Raw genomic sequence first — 22,109 nt, forward strand, 5'->3', positions numbered from 1 at the left:
TATTAGAAGTTTATTCGTCAGGCAAAGTTTGGATTTCCTGTTTATAAGAGGATACAAACATTTTATATATTTGTTACATTTGGCTTGAATGCCCTCAATGTGATCTTTAAAAGTTAATTTTTGGTCAAGTATTAATCCAAGATATTTCACTTGGTTTGACCAGGAAATTGGAACTCCGTTCATAGTGACTATGTGACTACTACTAGGTTTCAAAAAGGAAGCCCTGGGCTTATGTGGAAATATTATAAGTTGAGTTTTGGAAGCGTTGGGAGAAATCTTCCATTTTTGTAAATAAGAAGAGAAAATATCTAAACTTTTCTGAAGTCTGCTGCAAATAACACGAAGACTTCTTCCTTTAGCGGAAATGCCTGTGTCATCAGCGAACAAAGATTTGTGGCAACCCTGAGGCAAATCAGGGAGGTCCGAAGTGAAAATGTTATACAATATAGGCCCAAGAATGCTACCCTGAGGAACTCCTGCTCTAACAGGTAGTCGATTAGATTTGGAATTTTGATAATTTACTTGAAGAGTTCTGTCAGTTAAATAATTTTGAACTAATTTCATAATATAAAGTGGAAAATTAAACTTTTTCAATTTAGCAATCAAACCTTCATGCCAAACACTGTCGAATGCTTTTTCTATGTCTAGAAGAGCAACTCCAGTTGAGTGGCCTTCAGATTTGTTTGAACGAATTAAATTGGTAACTCTTAAGAGTTGATGAGTAGTTGAATGCCCATGGCGAAATCCAAACTGCTCATCTGCAAAAATTGAGTTCGTATTGATGTGAAGCATCATTCTATTCAAAATTATTTTTTCAAAAAGTTTACTTATTGAAGAAAGCAAACTTATTGGACGGTAGCTAGAAGCTTCAGCTGGATTTTTATCCAGCTTCAAAATTGGAACAACTTTTGCATTTTTCCATTTATCAGGAAAGTATGCCAAATGGAAACATCTGTTAAATAATTTTACCAGGAAAGACAAGGTACTCTCTGGGAGTTTTTTGATGAGGATATAGAAAATTCCATCATCACCTGGAGCTTTCATATTTTGAAATTTTTTAGTTATAGACCTTACTTCGTCCAAATCAGTCCCCCAGGAATCATCAAAAATATTTTCCCGAGAGAAAATATTCCGAAAATCCCGAGCAACCTGATTCTCAATAGGACTAGTAAGACCCAAACTGAAATTATGGGAACTCTCGAATTGCTTAGCAAGTTTCTGAGCTTTTTCCAAATTTGTGATCAAAATTTTACCACCTTCTTTAAGCGCTGGAATTGGCTTTTGAGGTTTTTTCAAAATTTTTGTGAGTTTCCAAAAGGGTTTGGAACTCGGGTCTAATTTAGAAACATTATTTTCAAAAGTTTTGTTCCTCAGGGCAGAGAATCGCTTTTTAATTTGTTTTTGCAAATCCCGCCAGATAACTTTCATGGCAGGATCGCGTGTTCTTTGAAATTGTCTCCTACGGACATTTTTAAGACGGATCAAGAGCTGAAGATCATCGTCTATTATAATTGAATCGAATTTAACCTCGCATTTTGGTACTGAGGCAGCTCTTGCTTCAACTATAGAAGTAGTCAGAGATTCAAGAGAATAATTAATTTCATCTTTGGTTTGCAAAGGAATGTTTGGATCGAAGTTATATTCCATAAATGTTCGATATTGCTCCCAATCAGCCCTATGGTAATTGAAAGTAAAGCTGTTGGGATTAGAAATTATTTCTTGGGATATTTCAAAAGTTACTGGAAGGTGATCAGAACCGAAGTCAGCATGGGTAACCAATTGGCTACAAAGATGGCATGAATCAGTTAAGACCAAATCAATAGTGGAGGGATTTCTTGCAGAAGAAAAGCATGTTGGGCTGTTTGGATATTGAATAGTGTAATAACCTGCAGAACAATCATCAAACAGAATATTACCATTGGAATTGCTTTGAGCATTATTCCATGAGCGGTGTTTTGCATTAAAATCACCAATAATGAAGAATTTAGACCTATGACGGGTAAGTTTCTGGAGGTCACCCTTGAGAAAATTCTTTTGCTGGCCTACGCATTGGAATGGCAAATAGGCAGCTATAAACGTAAGTTGTCCAAATTTTGTTTCAACAGAAACTCCCAAAGTTTCAAAAACTTTGGTTTCAAATGAAGAAAGAATTTTATGCTTGATTCGTCTATGAATAATGATGGCAACGCCACCACAGGGTCCATCAAGACGATCATTTCTATAAATCAAGTAATTTGCGTCCTTCTTAACCTTATGGTCAGGTTTAAGGAACGTTTCAGTTATAACGGCAATATGCACGTTATGAACTCTCAAAAAATTAAATAGCTCGTCTTCATTATCTTTAAGAGATCGAGCATTCCAATTTAAAATGTTTAATGCTTTAAAATCCATTACTGAATTTTAAAGTCATGACAATATTATTAGCAAATTTTACTCCAGTTTGAATAGCATCAAACATGGAGTTAGATTTAAGCATATCAGAAATCATGTCAATTAATGAATTCTGTAAAAATTCCATTTTAGGAGCAGTAATACTTCCTAAGTCAAAATTGTCAAAATATCCGTTAGAACGTTGGTTAGTATTTTGATTTCTACCCGCTGCAATAGCAGCATAGGTAGCTCCATTAACTCGCTGAACATTGTTAGCAGCGAGGGGAGTAGGTACAGATGAAACATTTGAAGCAGGGGTGATATTTGTACCTACGGGTACGAATGTAGAATTTGTTCCTCGCTGACCGTTGTTAACAGCAGAGGAATTTGTACCTGGTCGGAAACGTGGAGCGTTTCCTACCTGTCGGTTAGAACGAGATTGTAGGATCGCTTTGCGAGTCTTACATTCCCAAAAATTGGATTTGTGGTTTTCACCACAATTTGAACATTTAAATTTCTTAGGATCTTCCTTCACAGGACAGTCGTCCTTTGCGTGAGAGGAATCACCACAATTCATGCATTTAGCTGGCATGTAGCAATTTTTAGTTCCGTGACCCCATCCCTGGCACTTACGGCACTGAGTGAGGTTTTGGAAATTTCCTCCAGTCTTCCTGAAGTGTTCCCACTTCACTCGGACATGGAGCATAAGGCTAGCTTTTTCTAAGGCCTTAAGGTTGTTTAGTTCACTAGACTTGAAGTGAACTAAATAAAAATCATTAGAAATCCCGTTGCGCGAATCGCCAGGACGGGATTTCATTTTCATTTTGATTACTTGGAGTGGCACAACTCCAAGTAATTTTGCCAGTTCATCTTTGATCTGATCCAGGGATTCACCACTGGGCAGTCCTTTCATGACAACCTTGAACACACGTTCAGTTTTGGTGTCGTAAGTAAAAAATTTGTGCTTCTTCTCAGTAAGATACTTGAGAAGACATTTAAATCCGTCCAAGGTTTCAGCCAATACACGGCATTCACCCCGACGTCCAATTTGTAGTGAAAACTTAACTTTCACGAAATTCAAAAGTTCCATGCGAAGAGCATGGAAATCGGTAGTGGTTATCACAATAGGGGGAATCTTTTCCTTCTTGGCATTAAGCCGGGAAAGTTTACTAGAATTTTTATTGGATGATGGATCATTCTCATCATCCGTGAGCAAATCAAATTGATTACTCAAATTAATTTCTTCAGAAGGGGGGTCAAGAGTTTGCCCCTTTCTTTTGCGTTTAGGCGCCATGGCGGCAGTAAATTTTTATCCAAATCGATTTCCAAGCAGATTACTATAAGAATCTGAAGGATCGAAGAGGAATTTTCCAAATCGATATCCAAGAAGGATTACCTCGGGTAGGGTCCAAACAAGGATCGAAGAGGAATAAGAGGAGTTGAACAAGGTAGAAAATTTTTACAGGTTGAGCACTGAAAAGTGCTGTTTAAATTTGTTGTAGCTTTAGGTAGTAGTAACACTTCCTTCAGCAAAAAGCAAATAGATCCGCACGGCAAGAGAGCACGATGCGGACTGATACATTTCCTTTGATTTTTGATACCGTTCTTCCATGAGCTCGGTAGGTAGGAAGTATCATAGCACTAACTCGGTGTGTTGCCAGCTGGGCAGTAATGACGGTAACGTCCTATTAGTTAGCATGGCGGAATATATGATCAATAAGCCAATATGGAATCATAAATATGGCAAATGTTCCATTTAATTTTGCAATTCCACAATAGGATGCTTCGTTTTTAATCCGTTGACTACAAAAAAAACCTAAATGCTGCACGGTAAGAAAAAAGTACTCACTTTTAGCTACTTTTGACTAGTTTGTCTCCTTTTCTTCTTCAAATGTTGTCAAGAACGGAGGAGCAAAACCACCCAACAGGGGTAGTAAAGTGTGGGAACCCGACGTTGAGTATAATCATATTTACCTACTGTTGGGTACAACTAAGATACTTTTGGATTGAAATCTAGTGGAAAATTCCATACGAGTTGCACACAAAAGTAAATGAAAATTACTTTAACGCGCTATACCTACTTTTGGGTTCCTACACTATAGTGCCGAGATGAGTGAAAAGAACTTATTTTTGGGTACTTTTTTCTAATCGTGTGCGAACAGAGTAAGGTACACCGAGGCAAGTTGAAACGCGCGGCGCAGTTGAAACGGTACGTGTATCTCTTAGCGGAAGTGAATATTCACTGTAATTATTTTTGAGAGGCATTGTGGCCAACTACTAGATTAAAAATAATCTCATTGATTATTCACTTCCGGTAACACCTCCCGTTTCAACTTGCACCGGTGCATCTTACAACTTGACGATTATTTTGAAACTTCGGAGGTAGGCTCACTTTATATTAAAGTTTCAAAACATTGTTAAAAAAATGAGTTCCTGTGGCCGAGTTTATTTTGGTAGGATTCTGGGTCTGGAGGGGCACAACTCATGCTATGTTCCTATGGTCGCTGTTGTACCAGCTGGTAACATAGAGATTTCAAACAAAATTAATAATAGTCAATAATGATGCTTTGAGGCATTTCTGACAAGATGGACCACCAGAGGAACAAACCCGGAGCCGTTGAAAATGAGGGCATTTCCGGAAATGACGGATTCTTCGATAATGCTTTTTCAAAGTACAGGATTATGCATTTCTTGCCCGAAATATGTCCAACCAGATTCAAAGAGTCGGTAAAGACGCAGCTATAAAGCAAGACCATGCTGAAGGTGGTTGGATTCGATTCCCGGTCCGGTCTAGGAATTTTTGGGATAGATTTTTTTGACTTCCCTGGACATAGAGTATGATTGTACTTGTCACACAATTATACTAATGAAAAAATGGTACAGGCATAGTAAGCTCTCAATTAATAACTGTGGAAGTGCATCTGTGGTGCTCAGCTTAAGGTTAAATTTACTTTGATGTATTTTTTAAAAAAATCAAAAGCAGTTTTTTTTCGTCGCATTATTTTAGATTGCAAAAAACTCGCGTCATTTTGTGTAAAATATCAAAAGGAATAGAACAGTGCGAGCTTTTTGCAATCTGAAATAATGCGTCGGAAAAAACTGCTTTTGAAATTTTCCAAAAAGCATCAAAGTATATTGAACCTTAAGGCATATGGTGGGCCATAATGCTAGTTTCTACGTAAAGTGCGAGCCACACCCAGTGTCGTAGTGGTAAGGGTGGCGACAACGGCCAAGGGTCTTTTTAGTGACTTTCCACAAAATTCATTGCATCGATAATTAAAAAAAAAATTGGATCTTGAAACAATTTTAGTTTAATTATGATATCATGAAGATCGAGATCTCGAAAGATTTTCAAAATCTCTTATCAATTCAGGAAAGTGAAAGATTGAAGTAAAACAAAATTTTAGAAATCATTAGCTTAAAAAAAGCTAAGATTTGAGAGTGAAAAAATTTTTAATCTGTCTTGAACTTGGATGAACAAACAGGATTAAAAACGCAGGGTATTCCGAAAAGAACTCCTATACACGGGAACAAATCAAAAATCCGAAATGAGAAAAAATACTCATGATTTCATGATCATAGCGTATTTTCATGTTATGAAAATACACCATGAATAATATTCATGATATCATGAGCTATGTTTGCGTAACGCACCAAAAATTCCCGAAATCATGAATGATCCGAGTTAAAATCATGAGTTTAACTTTTAGTTTTTAAACCAAAATAAAATAAAGCAACAGACTGGATTCGAACCAAGAACCTTACGATTATTAAACCCATACTTTGACTACTAGACTACCAGTGCTTATATAAGATGGAAGGCAAAAGGCGTATAAGAGATACCAATGTAGTGCGGTGCATACGGTTTTCCAGGTAACGCTTGAAACGGTCATGAATCATTGTTATGATTTCATGGGATGGCAAGTTTTTTGATTTCATGATTTTTTATTCATGAAAATGGAATCGGATTTTTTTCCGTGTAGCATTCTGGAAAGTAATCTTGAGGAATTCCATGGAGATCAGAATGTCATTCGGTGAAGAAATTCAAATGCTTTGTTCGGAAAGCTGTATGGAAATTGTTTGGATGATTTTAATGTAGTTATAAGTAGAATTACATGGCAATTCTGTAAAGAATTAAAAGGGGATTGGGAGGAAATGTCCAGGAGGATTTCAGAGAAAAACTCAAAGAGAATTTAGAGGATAATTCCCAAAGCAATACTGACTTAAACTTTTAAAGAACTCTGACATAAATTTCAAGAGAATTGAATCTGATTCTGAAGTTGATTTGAATCCATAAGAAATCAAGGTAGAATTTAATATTCTCGACACAATCGAGTTGAGGTTATTTTCTTGTAATTTTGAGTTTAATTTCAAGGGAGTTTAAACTCACAACATCGTAGTATGAGAGTGTTGAGAAGAATTTAACTGAACTTTAAATGATTTTTTTTCGGAATTTTAGGAAATTTCGAACACAATTTTGAAACTTTTAATGGAAAATTCGAGAGGAATTATAAAAAATTCTGAAAGAGTTCTGAAAATAGTTCTGAAAATAGAAACGAAAAAAAATGATAAAAGAATTCCAATGAAACCCAGCCAGGAAAATCCAAATAATCCTGAAAAGTGTTCCAAAATAATGCTGATAAAAAATCCAAGGTAATCTCATTCCGATAATATTTGCCAAAGAGTTCTAAGGTGAGTTCCAAATGGGAGGACACTGTCTTGCGAATCACGACAAAGATTTTAAGAGGCTTAAGGAGAATATCAACGATCTTCTCGAAACATGTGAAGTGTACTTTTGAAAAGAGGCTGATTGAAATGATTCAAATTTTTAAAGAAAATTTTAAAGAGGACCAGAATTTAGATATAATTTTTAAGGAATAGTGATAAGTGTTTCTAGGAAATCAACAGGAAAATTCATTAGGCACATTTGAAATGCTTGGTCAGTCTGTGGGCATACACAAACTCACTCTGTGGGCCGCATGTGACCCGCGGGCCGTTGGATGAGCACCACTGATATAAAGTTAAGAGCATGCAATAAGTTAATTTGATCCAAGCAATAAGCTTGAAATGCAAAGAAGAAGAAGAAGACGAAGACGAAGACGAAGACGAAGACGAAGACGAAGACGAAGACGAAGACGAAGACGAAGATGAAGACGAAGACGAAGACGAAGACGAAGACGAAGACGAAGACGAAGACGAAGACGAAGACGAAGACGAAGACGAAGACGAAGACGAAGACGAAGACGAAGACGAAGACGAAGACGAAGACGAAGACGAAGACGAAGACGAAGACGAAGACGAAGACGAAGACGAAGACGAAGACGAAGACGAAGACGAAGACGAAGACGAAGACGAAGACGAAGACGAAGACGAAGACGAAGACGAAGACGAAGACGAAGACGAAGACGAAGACGAAGACGAAGACGAAGACGAAGACGAAGACGAAGACGAAGACGAAGACGAAGACGAAGACGAAGACGAAGACGAAGACGAAGACGAAGACGAAGACGAAGACGAAGACGAAGACGAAGACGAAGACGAAGACGAAGACGAAGACGAAGACGAAGACGAAGACGAAGACGAAGACGAAGACGAAGACGAAGACGAAGACGAAGACGAAGACGAAGACGAAGACGAAGACGAAGACGAAGACGAAGACGAAGACGAAGACGAAGACGAAGACGAAGACGAAGACGAAGACGAAGACGAAGACGAAGACGAAGACGAAGACGAAGAAGAAGAAGAAGAAGAAGAAGAAGAAGAAGAAGAAGAAGAATACGTGTGGATCATACACGACGAGTTGCCATGTATATGAGATGTTCTAGGTTCTACAAATTGTCCTAGAAAGACTGGGACCATTTCTGTAGTATCGAAATATGTCCAAACAGATTCAAAGTGCCTATGTGTATCATGCACGCCCTGTTGCCATGCATACCAGATGTTTTGGGATCTCTAAACCATCCTGGAATTCGGATAATTTATTCCACTAGATCTACAGACACAAGAGCATCTAGAACATCGAGAACCTATGATATACAATGCAATAGATCGTGTAACATCCACTTAGTCACATTGAAACTGTTTGGACATTTTCGATACTACAGACATTGTGAACACATCATCGGTACTCCAGGTTAGAGAACTTAGAGCATCTGATATACATGGCAATAGATCGTGCATGAGCCACATAGACAGTTTAAAACTGTTGAGGCATATTTCGTTACTACAGACATTGTTCTAGTCTTGGTTGATCTTGTAGAACATATCATCTGAGTTGTAGGACGGTTTGGAGAGCATGATCCAAACAGACACATATTTCGATACTACAGCAATTGTCCCAGTTTTGGTTGATCTAGTAGAACACATCGTTTGAACTCCAAGAAAATTTGGAGAACCTGTAACGATCTATTCTAAGGAACGTTACTCTGTGCAAACTCGGTATGAGACCGTCTGCTCAGAGCAGACCAAACAGTTAATTCAGAACTAAATCGATTACGACTTTTGACCCAACCAAGGCGAACCCAAATTAAACCAAAATAAAAAAAAACTAGAAACAGATGCACTTTAATGAATTATTGATCGGAAGTGATATAATAATTTAAAATCTGGAACAAACTCGGTATGCAAAATAACAGCCACGGTCTGATGAAGTATATTTAACTAAACTCGAAGTGATTTATTGATAAAACAATATTGCCGTTTGCGGAAGTAATTTTTAAAAGAACGTTATGTCAAGCTACCGATATTTAGCGGCTTGAATTAATTGATTTAAAACCTAGCAAATCATATATTAAAAAAGGTATTTTCCTGTATCCAACTGCTCCCTAGTCGGATGTTCTTGAGCCGAGTCGGACAAACCAGCTAAGGCAGGACGACATCCTCAATAAATAATTAATAGACTTAGTCGTTCACTTTTTTCTGGGAATTTTGTTAAACAAAATAAATAAAATAAAGTTTTTTTTTTTCCATACATTTGTTAACCGCTTTACTATCAGTGCCCAGAGCACCAAAAATTTAAAATTTGAGAAAAAAAATCTCTCTAAAGAGCTCAATATCTCACCATGACATTTGATTTGTGATTTCCCTCTCACAGACTACAACATAGAGTACCTGCCATGACACTACAACACATGTCTGGTACTTCTGTTTATGCATTGAGATTAACATCTGACGTCCCTCATTTTTTACATATTCTGCACAAAAGATACTTTCTGCTCCGCCCCATTAATAAAAATCGGCGGGAATTTCTGTGAGGGGTGAGCTATTTTGTGTGCAGAATGTGTGAAAAAGGAGAGACTTCGGATGTTAATCAAAATGCATATATAGAGGTACCAAACATGTTTTGCACTGCACTGTCCTCTGTGAACAATTAACGGAAAACAGATTATGCGTAGTTTAGACAATGAGATTGCAGTCCAAAGACAAATTGCGAAAAGATGCAAGTTGTCTTTTCTCTCACTATATTTCTAATAAAAATATAAATAATCGTTAAAGAGTAATAGTGTTTTATTGAATAGTTATATCTCGAAACAATAATTTTCACAAGATCCAAGAATGAATAATCTGCAGCTAATTAAAACACCTTCTTAAAGACGTTGGTTTTCTTTGTTGTCAGATAGTATTAAAATTAATCGATTATCTAGTCTAATCTAATCTAACACCAACACAGCCAGTTCTTGAAAGCATCCTGGAAAATGATATATATGCCTACATCATTTTTCTTGTCTATTTGATATATGTTTCACATCGAAGATGCATCACACATATCAATACATAACTGTGCAGCATTTAAGGGGCAAGATGATTCAGAAAACATCGGGCCTGTTTAAATCGAAGATTTAAACACGATGCTTCAGAATCAAAAAAATTGATGAAACGTGAACATTTCGTACCGTACGTTCCGATTTTGGTAATTATATGATTGGTTGGTCGTTGGAAGCATCAAAGCTAGAAAGGTTAAGTGATGCTCCATTGGGGCATGAGCGCTAACTCTTGTCTTAGCCTTTTATGACTTATGGATATAGCGCCATTACTCGCTTTCTGAAAAGAGAAGAGGGAAAGGAAAAGGAGAAGGCCAAAAGTAAAAGGATTATGTGAAATCTATGAACATAAACAATATTTTTGATTTGAAATATACAATATAGAAATGCATAACGGCGCGGTGGTCACTACCCGAGTCTTGTCACTATTATCAAGACATAAAAAGTAACAAGGACTAAAAAGTGATCCTTTGATTACTGGAAAATCCTGATGATTGGGTATAGAAATCATCCTCAATGTGTAAAAACTGGTGATCTCAAACTAGGCAATACCAGCGCCGGTCGCGCCCTAACGCAGGTCAAGAAAGGAATGGGTAGAAATGTGTTTTGTTACTCGCTTTGATGGAAGCCGAGAAATCCTCCGCACTTCCACGAGGAATCACTTCAATTTTGCCAACAAGCCCGAAAATTTAGTGTTGCCAAAATCGAACGGTCTTATTTTGAAATTCAATTTATGATTTGGTTGACTTCGGACCACTGCGAGGCATCGCCATGACATAGACGTTACTAATAATAAATCTTTTATTAAAAGTTGTAATCACAAGGAGCAAAAACACACTTTTTTCAAATATTAAAATTAATCGATTATTTCCATTAATCGATTATTTCATGTAGATTAATCTATTGCGATTACATTCAATAAAAAAGTAATCGATTATTAAATAATCGATTCGTTGGGAAAATCGAACATCACTACATGAGAAAAAGTGACCGATGGCCGTTCCTTAAGAGGCAACTAATTATCACTTGATTTGCTTTTGCTTTTTCTTCTTGTATTCCTAAATCACCATTTTCTAAAAGCATTGGTTCAATTCGTTGGTAGCGTGCGTTGCCATGCCACACAAAACAGTCAATGCATTATAAATATCAACTGGTATGGTGAGTAAAATCTACCATCTCTTTTGTCATAAGAAAACGAGACGTTTCCGTGATGGCAAAAGTGGTTTCCCTAACACAGTCACCAAATACTGATACCGAGCACTGAGCATGCCAGACGGTACCTATCTTTATGACGTTTGTTGCAAATTTTAAGCTCTTCCTATTAAGAGAATTATGTAAAAAAAAATCTTGCCAACTTCTCTTAATAGAAGGAGCTTGAAATTTGCATCTATAAGCATAAATGTATGTACCGACCGGTATGCTCAGTTCATGTGATTGATATGTTTTACCTAATAGGGTAGGTGCACCAGTATTGGGCATAGGTTCACATTTGGGTCACACCTCAGAAAACCGATTAAATTACAATATTCGTCCATTTTGTGGTCAACATGTTTAAATACACCGATTAATATGATTTGTACCAACAAAACGTGAAATTGATAAGGTGGCCATATTTCATTTCCGCACCGCTATCATCTCCAAGAATATCGAGGAAAAAATTCAACAGCATTGTTCTAAACTGGCTTCCAAGCTTCCAACCCATCGGTCCTTGCAGGACCACAAATGACTGATTAAAGAGTTAACTAAAGAGTTCAATTAAGAGCTTGTATCCAAGACATATCATCCAGGATTGGTTTGTACTACATGGAGATCGACACCTCAAAAACAGAACTCTCAAATTGCTTCCAAATTTAAACCTATCTTACTTTTTCACTGATAACGAGTTAAGAAATCAATTCAATATTTACTATACTTTTGCTGTGACATCAAAACTACCTTTCGTAAGCCTATGTCAAATCTACGGTCGTGTCTTGGATACAACCTCTTATTTTCATTTCTCGCATCTACTTGCATCGCGCATCATCTTTTTGCAAGAAATCTTCAGAATCGTCATCAATCTTCTTTCTATCTACCCAGCGTGTGCGCAGCGTACAAACTTACACTGAATCAAAAGAACGTAAGAATTCCATAGGAACCACTTATGGATTTTAGCCACAAGAAATCGGTACGAATTTCATTGATTTGCCTTATGAAAAATAATGTCAACAAAAATTAATAAAAATGAAGCAGGTTGCAACCTAACCATGGATGTTGAGATAACGGGTCCTGTGTCTTGACCACTCATCTGTCAACGCTTGGCAAAATTGAATGGCTAAAGACGTTTTAAAGCTACCTCATGTTAGACGAAAATCTTCCATAAGTCGCGCTTATGAAATTCATACGTGTTGTTCATAAGTCGAGCCTTATGAAATTCTTAAGAATATTTGCCTCAGCACATCGGAATTTATATCACATCGCCACAAGAGCAATCTATAATTGCTTTTATTTATATTTCACATTTGACAGCTTCCGTACCAAGTTTTGTGTTCTGAAATTAATTTAATATCGTTAAAACATGTAATAAGGGGCCATCCATAAATTTTGTCACGTAAATAGTTATTTTTAGCAGAAACATTCCATTTTGTTTTGAACAAATCCGTTTAAAGATGTATTTAAATGTTGGAATCTCTTTTAATTATGCACCTCTTGCTAAATCTCAGTATGTTCTCAGTTTCTGATATATTTCAACTCACATTAAATAGATTAGATACGAATCGCTAATAGAGATCCCAGGAATAAATCGGTCAAGCCTTACAGCTCATACTTCTGGGATATTATATATAATGTATTATTGAAACATCTTACATAAACCTGCAGCAATCGTTTCACTCTTGCTTTCTACCGATCGTCATCATGAGATCATTTGGATTTGCCGCAATAGTAGTTGCTGTTCCGGTGCCGTTATAAGTAGATAATCTAATGAGTATCAATGACACAATTCACCGCAACATGAAACAGGCACTGCTGATGCACTTGAGAACGATAGTAGTGTAAACATATCATGCCCTCCATGCATCAGGTGATGCACTCCGTTTGTTCTAGTTCATCTTAGATGCGGGCAGAATATCATGTTTCCAGACGGTAACCAACCGGGAAAGAACCACTAGAACAGAAGTTTTGGTATAAAAAGCGAATATTGTTCTATTGTCAGTATCAGTTCGATCACAGCCTCAGGCAAGCAAAAGTACAGTGCTTAAGAGGATAAGGCTGATCTTAGGAAGAAAAATGGCTTTTAAGGTTTGTACAGTGACTCTCCCTTTCTTACCCATCAAACTTACACAAAGATTATGTTTCAGTTCTTACTATTTCTCGTGGCAGCAGTTGGGGCTGCCAGCATACAAGAGCACCAGTCACAATCACAGCAGCAGCAGCGCCAACGGCAGTCTACGGAGGTTCAGGATCAAAACGAAGACGGACCAGTGGGATACGACTTTTCTTATTCGGTCCAGGATCCGACCACGGGTGATATCAAAAGCCAGGAAGAATCACGCCGAAATGGCAACGTACGAGGACAGTACTCATGGGTAGATGCTGACGGAAACCGTCAGATTGTAGAATACCAAGCGGACGACCAGAATGGATTTCAATCGGAGCATCGTCGTGAACCAGCGCCACCCAGGCCACGGGTGCATCATGTAGTACAGCTTATCCCAGCCCCTTTGTATACCATTGACACGGTTTTGGCACCGGTACATTCGTCGGTCTCCCGAGTGGATCATCATCGAAGACAACACCAGGACAACCGGGATGATCGTGATGGTCACGATGACGATCGTGTTAACCGTGACGATCGTGATGGACGTGATGGACGTGATGATCACGACGATCGCGACGACCGCGATAGCCGTGACGGACGGGATGGGCGTGATGATCGTGATAGCCGTGATGGTCGGGACAGTCGAGATGGACATGATAACCGTGATGGTAGTGATAATCGCAACCGCAACGATGGACGTGATAACCGCGATGGACAGAATCGTAACCGTGATCGTCAGCAGGAAGGGCGACGGGGACGTGAAACTCAAGCTCAATCGGAAGTTCGATTCCAAGATCCTGCCGTTGCCTATCAGTACAGCAATTGAATCATACCAAAACAAACAAAAAATGCTCGTAGATCGAACCTTACATCTATGGACCATGCGCTCTAATGTAGTCTAAGCAGCAAATCGAAATAAAAAGTCATTGAACACGAAACCAAAACTACTGTCTGCGATTTTTTTTTCTCAGTCTATATTTAGGCGATCAGACAAAAAATAATACCCGCCCCTCAGTGGTGCTACCAAGAAGAACATGAAAGTGAAAGGATCAACGCCTTCTGGTAACCACACCACCCGAATGTGAGTAGTGACCTTACTGTTCATTCAGGACCGGTTATACTTTGTCCTCTGCTACGATCAATCGTCATGTCGTCTCTACCAGACCCGGTTGCGGTTGGGAAAGCATTGTCAATTTTTCTTTCATCTGGTGCAAGATAATCCGAACGTAGCTGAACAAAAATTTTGCCACATGTGTGCACAGTCCGAGGCTTAAAGGGGATTGCCAATCTTTCTGTAGAATGTAAATCAAGCATTTAAATTCATATGAGCCTGACAGAAGCTAATGAAGTTGTTGGTTTAAAACCTCTATAGTTATTAAACAAAACAAAATAGATGTTGGCCTAACTGGTTTCGTCGGTTGAAAAGTCAATCAACTTCAATCGCTTGCTATTTTGATCCTAGCAGTGTTTTTGTAATAAATATTGTTGTATAAAATTACAGGTACAGAATCCAATTAACACAAATATAATTATTTTAAGTAAACTGCTATACAACCAAAACCAGTCATACAAAGGTTATATAAACTGTCATAGAACATGTGTGTAGCTTGGGAATCCAAATTCAGAATTGTGTGCATCAATGTTGCGATGGAAACTTGCTCATGTTGCGATAGTAAGTGATTTTATTTTAACTTCAGTAATGTTATTTTTAGGCGAGGGCTAGTTTTTTACACAGTAAGTGAAGGAAATTTAATGATATGTTGATGGACGGAAGTAGTTAGTTTCTTAGCGGGATCGACTGTTACGAACTATGTTGGAGGTTATGTGGCTTTCAGTCTTTTGATGCTTAAAAACGGGGTTTTAAATTTTCATCTGACGTTTCGCTCACATGTATTGTGCCTTTTTCAAAGAATCTGTGTGAAAATGTTTTTTTTTTTTTATTAAATACAATGTTGGAATTTCGTTTTCGATTTTACTTACTAACTAAATTCCGTTTAAGTGTTAGGAGCCCAGTAGTTAGATCCTCAGAATTCTAAATTTACAAAACTATTGGTTCATCGTCTTATCACACATGATGCCTAGATTCACGACAGACTTCACGTTTCATTCTAAGTATTACACCAAATTTTCCAAATCCTGGCAACCATAATTCATGGATTATAAAGATATACAGGCACATATATATCTACAAAACAAATGACTAATAATGCAAAAAATACTTTATACTTACCAAAGTGGAGATCATATACTTGAGAATTCAAAAAAAAAATATTGACTTGCGATCAACATTAGATACGACTTAATCTGTAATCAAATATGCAGATTGACAAGTCTTACAAGTCTTAGTTCATCCGAATTAATTTGTACATTCGTACGATGGAAATATTATATATCGTATAAAAGTCAAAAGTGTATATATTTTAAGATATGATAGAAGATCATATTTGATGAAACATATTGTTCTACGCATACGATCTTATCTCTAAGATTACTGAGTTATTGAATTATTTGCTCTAACTCGAAAAATATGCTACTTAGCTCAAAATTATCACCAGATCAAATATGATCTTCTATCACTCCTTTAAATATTTGCACCAATGAACCGAACACCCTGTATACGATGAAACTTAAACATGTGAAGTTTATTCTTCCATGTGATTTGGACTATTTCTATTTTTCTATTGGTTTGTTTTTCCGTCGATCTTGTTTTCCGTACTGAGCATAAATGCTATCGATGCCAGGGGCCACACATGGGCCCTACCTATCGACCCATCAGCTCATGAACCGGGGACCAACGGTTTTACTTCTCTTCCAAAGGAAGGCGTGCTCAAAGATGTTATGCCTCAGAACATCCCAGCGGTGCCGACTGAGATTGATCTCTGGCCTTCTGGGGTGAGAGGTTATCACGCTTACCACAACACCACCGGCGCCGCTAAGATTTGGACTAAATCTGTAGTATTCTAAATTTTTTACGCAATCGCTTCATTTTTTGACAAGAAATCGAGTACTAGGCAATCTGTTTTAATGAGATTTCAGGAAAAAAAACGTTTGATTGTTGAGTCTCGTTAAATTCTTTGCTGAATCTGAGCAAACAAACGTGATTTTTGCTGAGATCTCAGTAAAATTTATTATTGAGCTGTGCAAGTATCGGGGGGAAAATTGCCGAGCTGACGAATAAAAAACTAAGTGTGTATGATGACGCGTATGCTGCATAGTTCATAAAGATCATATTGCCGCTTAACGTGGGTAGATCACCACTTCGTTACGGTTTCAAGTTTACCACCGATCCCTGGTTTTGACCACTTTAAAATTTTGATTTGGTCTTAACTGATTCATGTCAACTTTGTAGCCAATTGGTCACCCATGATGACTTCGGTTCTGTTCACCTTCCCGTAACTTTTGAAATATCCCCAGAAATAATTTCTAATCTCAACAGCTCTACTTTCAATTACCATAGAGCTGATTGGGAGCAATATCGAACATTCATGGAATATAGCTTTGATCCAAACATTCATTTGCAAACCAAAGTTAATTATACTCTTGAACCTCTGACTACTTCTATAGTTGCAGCAAGAGCTGCCTCAGTACCAAAATGCGAGGTTAAATTCGATTCAATTATAATAGACGACGATATTCAGCTCTTGATCCGTCTTAAAAATGTCCGTAGGAGGCAATATCAAAGCAGACTTGATCCTGCCATAATAGTTTTCTGGCGGGATTTTCAAAAACAAATTAAAATGCGATTCTCAGCCCTGAGGAACACAACTTTTGAAAATATTGTTTCGAAATTAGACCCAAATTGCAAACCCCTTGGGAAACTCACAAAAAAATTTAAAAAACCTCAAAAACCTATTACAGCGCTTAAAGAAGGTGGTAAAATTTTTATCACAAATTCGGAAAAAGATCAGAAACTAGCTAAGCAATTCGAGAGTTCCCAAAATTTAAGTTTAGGTCTTACTAGTCCTCTTTTCTCTCGGGAAAATATTTTTGATGATTCCTGGGGAATTATTTGGACGAAGTAAGATCTATAATTAAAAAGTTTCATAATATGAAAGTTCCAGGTGATGATGGAATTTTCTATATCCTCATCAAAAAACTCTTTCTTGGTAAAATTATTTAACAGATGTTTTTATTTGGCATACTTTCCTGATCAATGAAAAAATGCAAAAGGTGTTCCAATTTTGAAGCCGGATAAAAATCCAGCTGATGCTTCTAGCTACCGTCCAATAAGTTTGCTTTCTTCATTGAGTAAACTTTTTGAATAGATCATTTTAAATAGAATGACGCTTCACATCAATACGAACTCAATTTTTGCAGATGAGCAGTTTGGATTTCGCCATGAGCATTCAACTACTCATCAAGTCTTTAGAGTTACCAATTTAATTCGTTCAAACAAATATGAAGGCTACTCAACTGGAGTTGCTCTTCTAGACATAGAAAAAGCATTCGATAAATTGAAAAAGTTTAATTTTCCACTCTATAGGTAAATTATCAAAATTCCAAATCTAATCGACTACCTGTTAGAGCAGGAATTCCTCAGGGTAGCATTCTTGGGCCTATATTGTATAAAATTTTCACTTCGGACCTCCCTGATTTGCCTCAGGATTGCTACAAATCTTTGTTCGCTCATGACCTAGGCATTTCTGCTAAAGGAGTAAGTCTTCGTGTTATTTGCAGCAGACTGCAGAAAAGTTTAGATATTTTTTCTTCTTATTTACAAAAATGGAAGATTTCTCCCAACGCTTCCAAAACTCAACTTATAATATTTCCACATAAACCTAGAGCTTTTTTAAATCCTAGTAGTAGTCATATAGTCACTATGAAAAGAGTTCCAATTTCCTAGTCAAACCAAGTGAAATATTTTAGATCAGTCAATCAAAAATATCTCCAAATGACAAAATGACAAGCGATCAACGAACCGAATAATAACGCTTTGTACGAAGAACTTTGAGATTTGGGTGTAATTGCTTTTGTAAACAAACACGTCAATCACCGATTTCACGCGAATAAAAGAACAATCTCGCGAACAAACTACACCAAATGGTAAAGGAACCACTCCTCTACCTGTTTGTGCTATTAGTTTTTGAGATTGAGCTTTAATTCGCGTGAAATCGTCAAAGGACGTGTTTGTTTACAAAAGCAATTACGCCCTAATCTCGAAGTTCTCCGGATGTCAACAGTGGAAAACCATAATGATATAATCTTCTTCCTATTTCTTCATGACAAGCAGCCCGTGTGACATAGCTAACTCGAGGCGGTAGAAGGAAACAAGCAAATTGTTGGCAACAAAATACGGAATACGGTAGGACGAACAAAATACGGAACCAAAAAGGGAGAAACAGAAAATAGCATCTCCGCTAGGAGACAGACAGAGAAAGTCGATTAAACGTAAAAAAAATTCATCTGTTTGGATTGAAGTTGCAAAACGCATCGCGTTCGATCAAATTGACACGGAAAACAAAAAAATAGGTATTAAACATTTTTAAAAATTACTTAAAATCTGTGATTCTCGGTAGGAAAAGTGAAAATCTTTAGTTTTGAACCATTCGTCTGTGAATCAGTAGGCATCCCGAAAATCGACAGGACTACCGAAAAATCGGTAAGTATGGCCACCCTGCCCGCAACGTGGGTAGATCACTTTTTCGTGGTACGTTACGGGATCTGCCACCGATTCCTAGTTCTGAATACTTCAAACTAGGAGAACAGGATTTTTCAGTAATCAAAGGAACACATCTTAGTCCTTGTTACTTTGTATGCCTTGTTGATAGTGATAAGACTCGGCTTTGCCCACCGAGGATGATCTTGAAACAGGGAAAAAAATGAGTTAGTTAGTCTTCATCTATGTGATTCCTAATCTTCTATTCGTTTTTCCCTAGTTTGAAGTGATTAAGACTAGGGTTCTGATACATGGTCATTATCGGTGTCATTCCTTAATTTTGTTGCTAAGGAATCAAATTTTGACTGACAAAGAGGCGCGGCTTTGTAGGGTGTTTCAACACTCCGAAGAGTATACATAGCGGGACTATTCAATTAGAATCAATTCCTTGCGATGAAGGCAAGAATGACAACTGTATCAAAACCGAGTACTTCATCATTTCTCAATAGTGATGGAGTAATACAACATGCTCTAAACTAAGTACACGGGATATACTAAAATAGAACAAACTACTATACTATAGTATACTATACTATACTAAAATAGAACAAATATAGTTTCAGTTTTCATCACAGATTTGAATAACATCGTGGCCTGCTTTTTGTAACTAAAATAACTTTTTCGAAAAGTACTACTCTTAGCATCCAGTGCCGAAAAGTTCAACATTTCAACACTCTTTTGAGTGCAAAAAATGTTGTATACAACTCGTTGCAAAATTTGATTTTTTCAACACTCGTCGAAACTATCCAACTCGGAAAGCCTTGTTGGATAAACTACGACTCGTGTTGAAAAAATCTTCTGTTTGCAACTTGTTGCCTAAATAGCTATTTTATACCAGCACACACAAAAATAAATTCGTTCGGCATCCATCATGAAGCGTCTGGAAGTAACGGGTGTTCAATAAAAAATGATTTTTTTTTTTCAGTCAAATAGCTAGTAAAAATTAAAATCAACGAATTCAGTAATTTTTATTAGAAACATGATGTTCATTCTTCAAAAAAAAATGTCAATGAATATTGGAGAAGGGGCCCTGGTAAGCCGTACGACGCACAGTGGTCTAGAACTGTGAAAAGACGGTCAAAAGTCATTATCTCATGAATATTGCATTTTAGACTAGTGGTGTCTTGCGAAAAGTTTCTGGATATAAAAAGGTCCTTCTTTTGACATTGACAAATCAATGATTTATCCTCCTAGAAGTGAGACTCAAAATTTATTTTTCCAAAACTCCCATATTCAGGTTCGGTGTCTTCGGCAAAGTTTTAGAAAATATCATTACAAGAAAGTTTGCTGAAGGCACTAGGTAGCTATTTCTCATTGACATATAGAACGATTCATCAAAATAATGTGTATTAATGTTTCGAACAATGGTGCAGAACATTTCAAACCAGTAGAAATTTAAATAAAATAATTATTACGTAGAAACTTTTATTAGGAGGTTTTCCACCAAAAACGTTCTATATTTCAATGAGATGAAGAAATAGCCACATAGTGCCTTGAGCAAACTTTCATGTATTGATTTTTTCTAAAACTTTGCCGAAAACACCAAACCTGAATATGGAAGTTTTGGAAAAATAAATTTTGAATCTCGCTTCTAGGAAGATTAATCATTGATTTGCCAATGTTAAAGAAGAGAATTTTTTATATACAGAAACTGTCCTGAAGACACCCCTAGTCTAAAATGCAAGATTCATGAGATAATGACTTTTGATCGTCTTTTCACAGTTCTAGACGCGATGCTATTACAAGAGCGCTGAACGGCACTGAAATCATTCTAATTTTTTATTGAACACCCGTTATACCCGAGGTGGCTTTTATCGTGAGGAGTAGTTAATGAATTTATGTTTATCTCTGCGCTTTTTTTTTTGACGTTTATTCAGAATTAGAAGTATTACACACAGTCCGCACTTTTTCTTAGGCTGTGAACCATTTGCCGAATTAAATTTAACTCGTGTTTAAAAGTGCTGTCGATCGACCGGTTTTCGAGAAGAGCTTAGCCAAGGTTGTCAAAATTTAACTTCTTGTCTATCAGAAGTAACCACGCTCGGATAGCAGAGTTATTCGATAACTTTCCATCTGTCAAATTTTAACCAAAAGTTAAAATAATCCACCAAATGGTTCAGCCTTAATGATTATGGTCTAACCTGTGAAAAATACGATCCAGCTGGGAATGAAAGCATAAACAATGCGATCAAATTTACTAATCACGCATATTTTTGGCGGAAAAACGAAAATGAGGCTGAGTACAGTGAATGTTTTTCATTCAAACCCAATTGAAAAACCATACTATTAAATTGATCATAACAAATGTCAGACGTCTGTAGTATGGAAGTAATGAAGCTTGTTTCCAATGTTGAAAAGACTAGAAGTTTAAACATAGTTCTTTGTTAATAGATTATTGTCTCGTTCCAGTTTTTCCAACGGAATCTTGTAAAATGCCTCTTTGTAAAATTTCGTATAACTTAAAGAAAAATTCCATATTTTAAGTATTCGTGCACGCCTCTGTGAAGTACATGAACCTATTGAATTAAAAACAAATCATTTTGACATTTGTCATCACAGTTCACAGTACATTGACTGCAAACCTCCCAGGGTGCAAGACACTCGAAAGGAAATTCAAACTGATATGAAACACCCAGCAACATCAAACACTCGACAGCGGAAATCACACAACCCGTCACTGGGTCAAGTTTTACGGCGCTATCTGCGAGTCGGGACGGGACCCACAACAGCTAAATCGGTTTAAAGATTTTATGCTCGGCAACATCATAAAAGCAACTTCACACCGGACGATCCCCCGGGGCAATGCATGCTGCAAGCGATTACGTAAGATCTGAACTTGTACATTGAAAAACAAAAATAAAACAACCATATGCGAATGAGTGCGCAGGCTGCCATACGTACTATTGTCGTTGGTCGTTTTTTTTTATATTTGGCTTGCTCATCTGGATCTGTGGAACCTCTCTACGGGTCTGTTCATTCATTCGAACCGGTTCTGCATCAGCGCAGAGGTCCCTCTCTTTTTCTCGCT

The 22,109-nt window shown here is 37.2% G+C and overlaps 1 protein-coding gene and 1 long non-coding RNA gene across 2 annotated transcripts in view; one reads left to right on the top strand and one right to left on the bottom strand.

The window, feature by feature from the left end:
- LOC135706600 (uncharacterized) overlaps window positions 1–22,109 on the bottom strand; it is a 247,376-nt gene that overhangs the window by 44,912 nt on the left and 180,355 nt on the right. The gene's annotated exons all lie outside the window — the stretch shown is intronic.
- LOC135706572 (uncharacterized) lies at window positions 13,339–14,346 on the top strand. The gene is made up of 2 exons (XM_065228226.1): window positions 13,339–13,406; window positions 13,466–14,346. The coding sequence occupies exons 1-2, from the start codon at window positions 13,395–13,397 to the stop codon at window positions 14,249–14,251; spliced, it is 798 nt and encodes a 265-aa protein (XP_065084298.1). The 5' UTR covers window positions 13,339–13,394; the 3' UTR covers window positions 14,252–14,346.

This window comes from Ochlerotatus camptorhynchus, unplaced genomic scaffold (genome assembly GCF_037179485.1).
Source record: "Ochlerotatus camptorhynchus isolate MF236.1 unplaced genomic scaffold, CSIRO-AGI_Acam_v1.1 ptg000284l, whole genome shotgun sequence".
NCBI lineage: Eukaryota > Metazoa > Arthropoda > Insecta > Diptera > Culicidae > Ochlerotatus > Ochlerotatus camptorhynchus.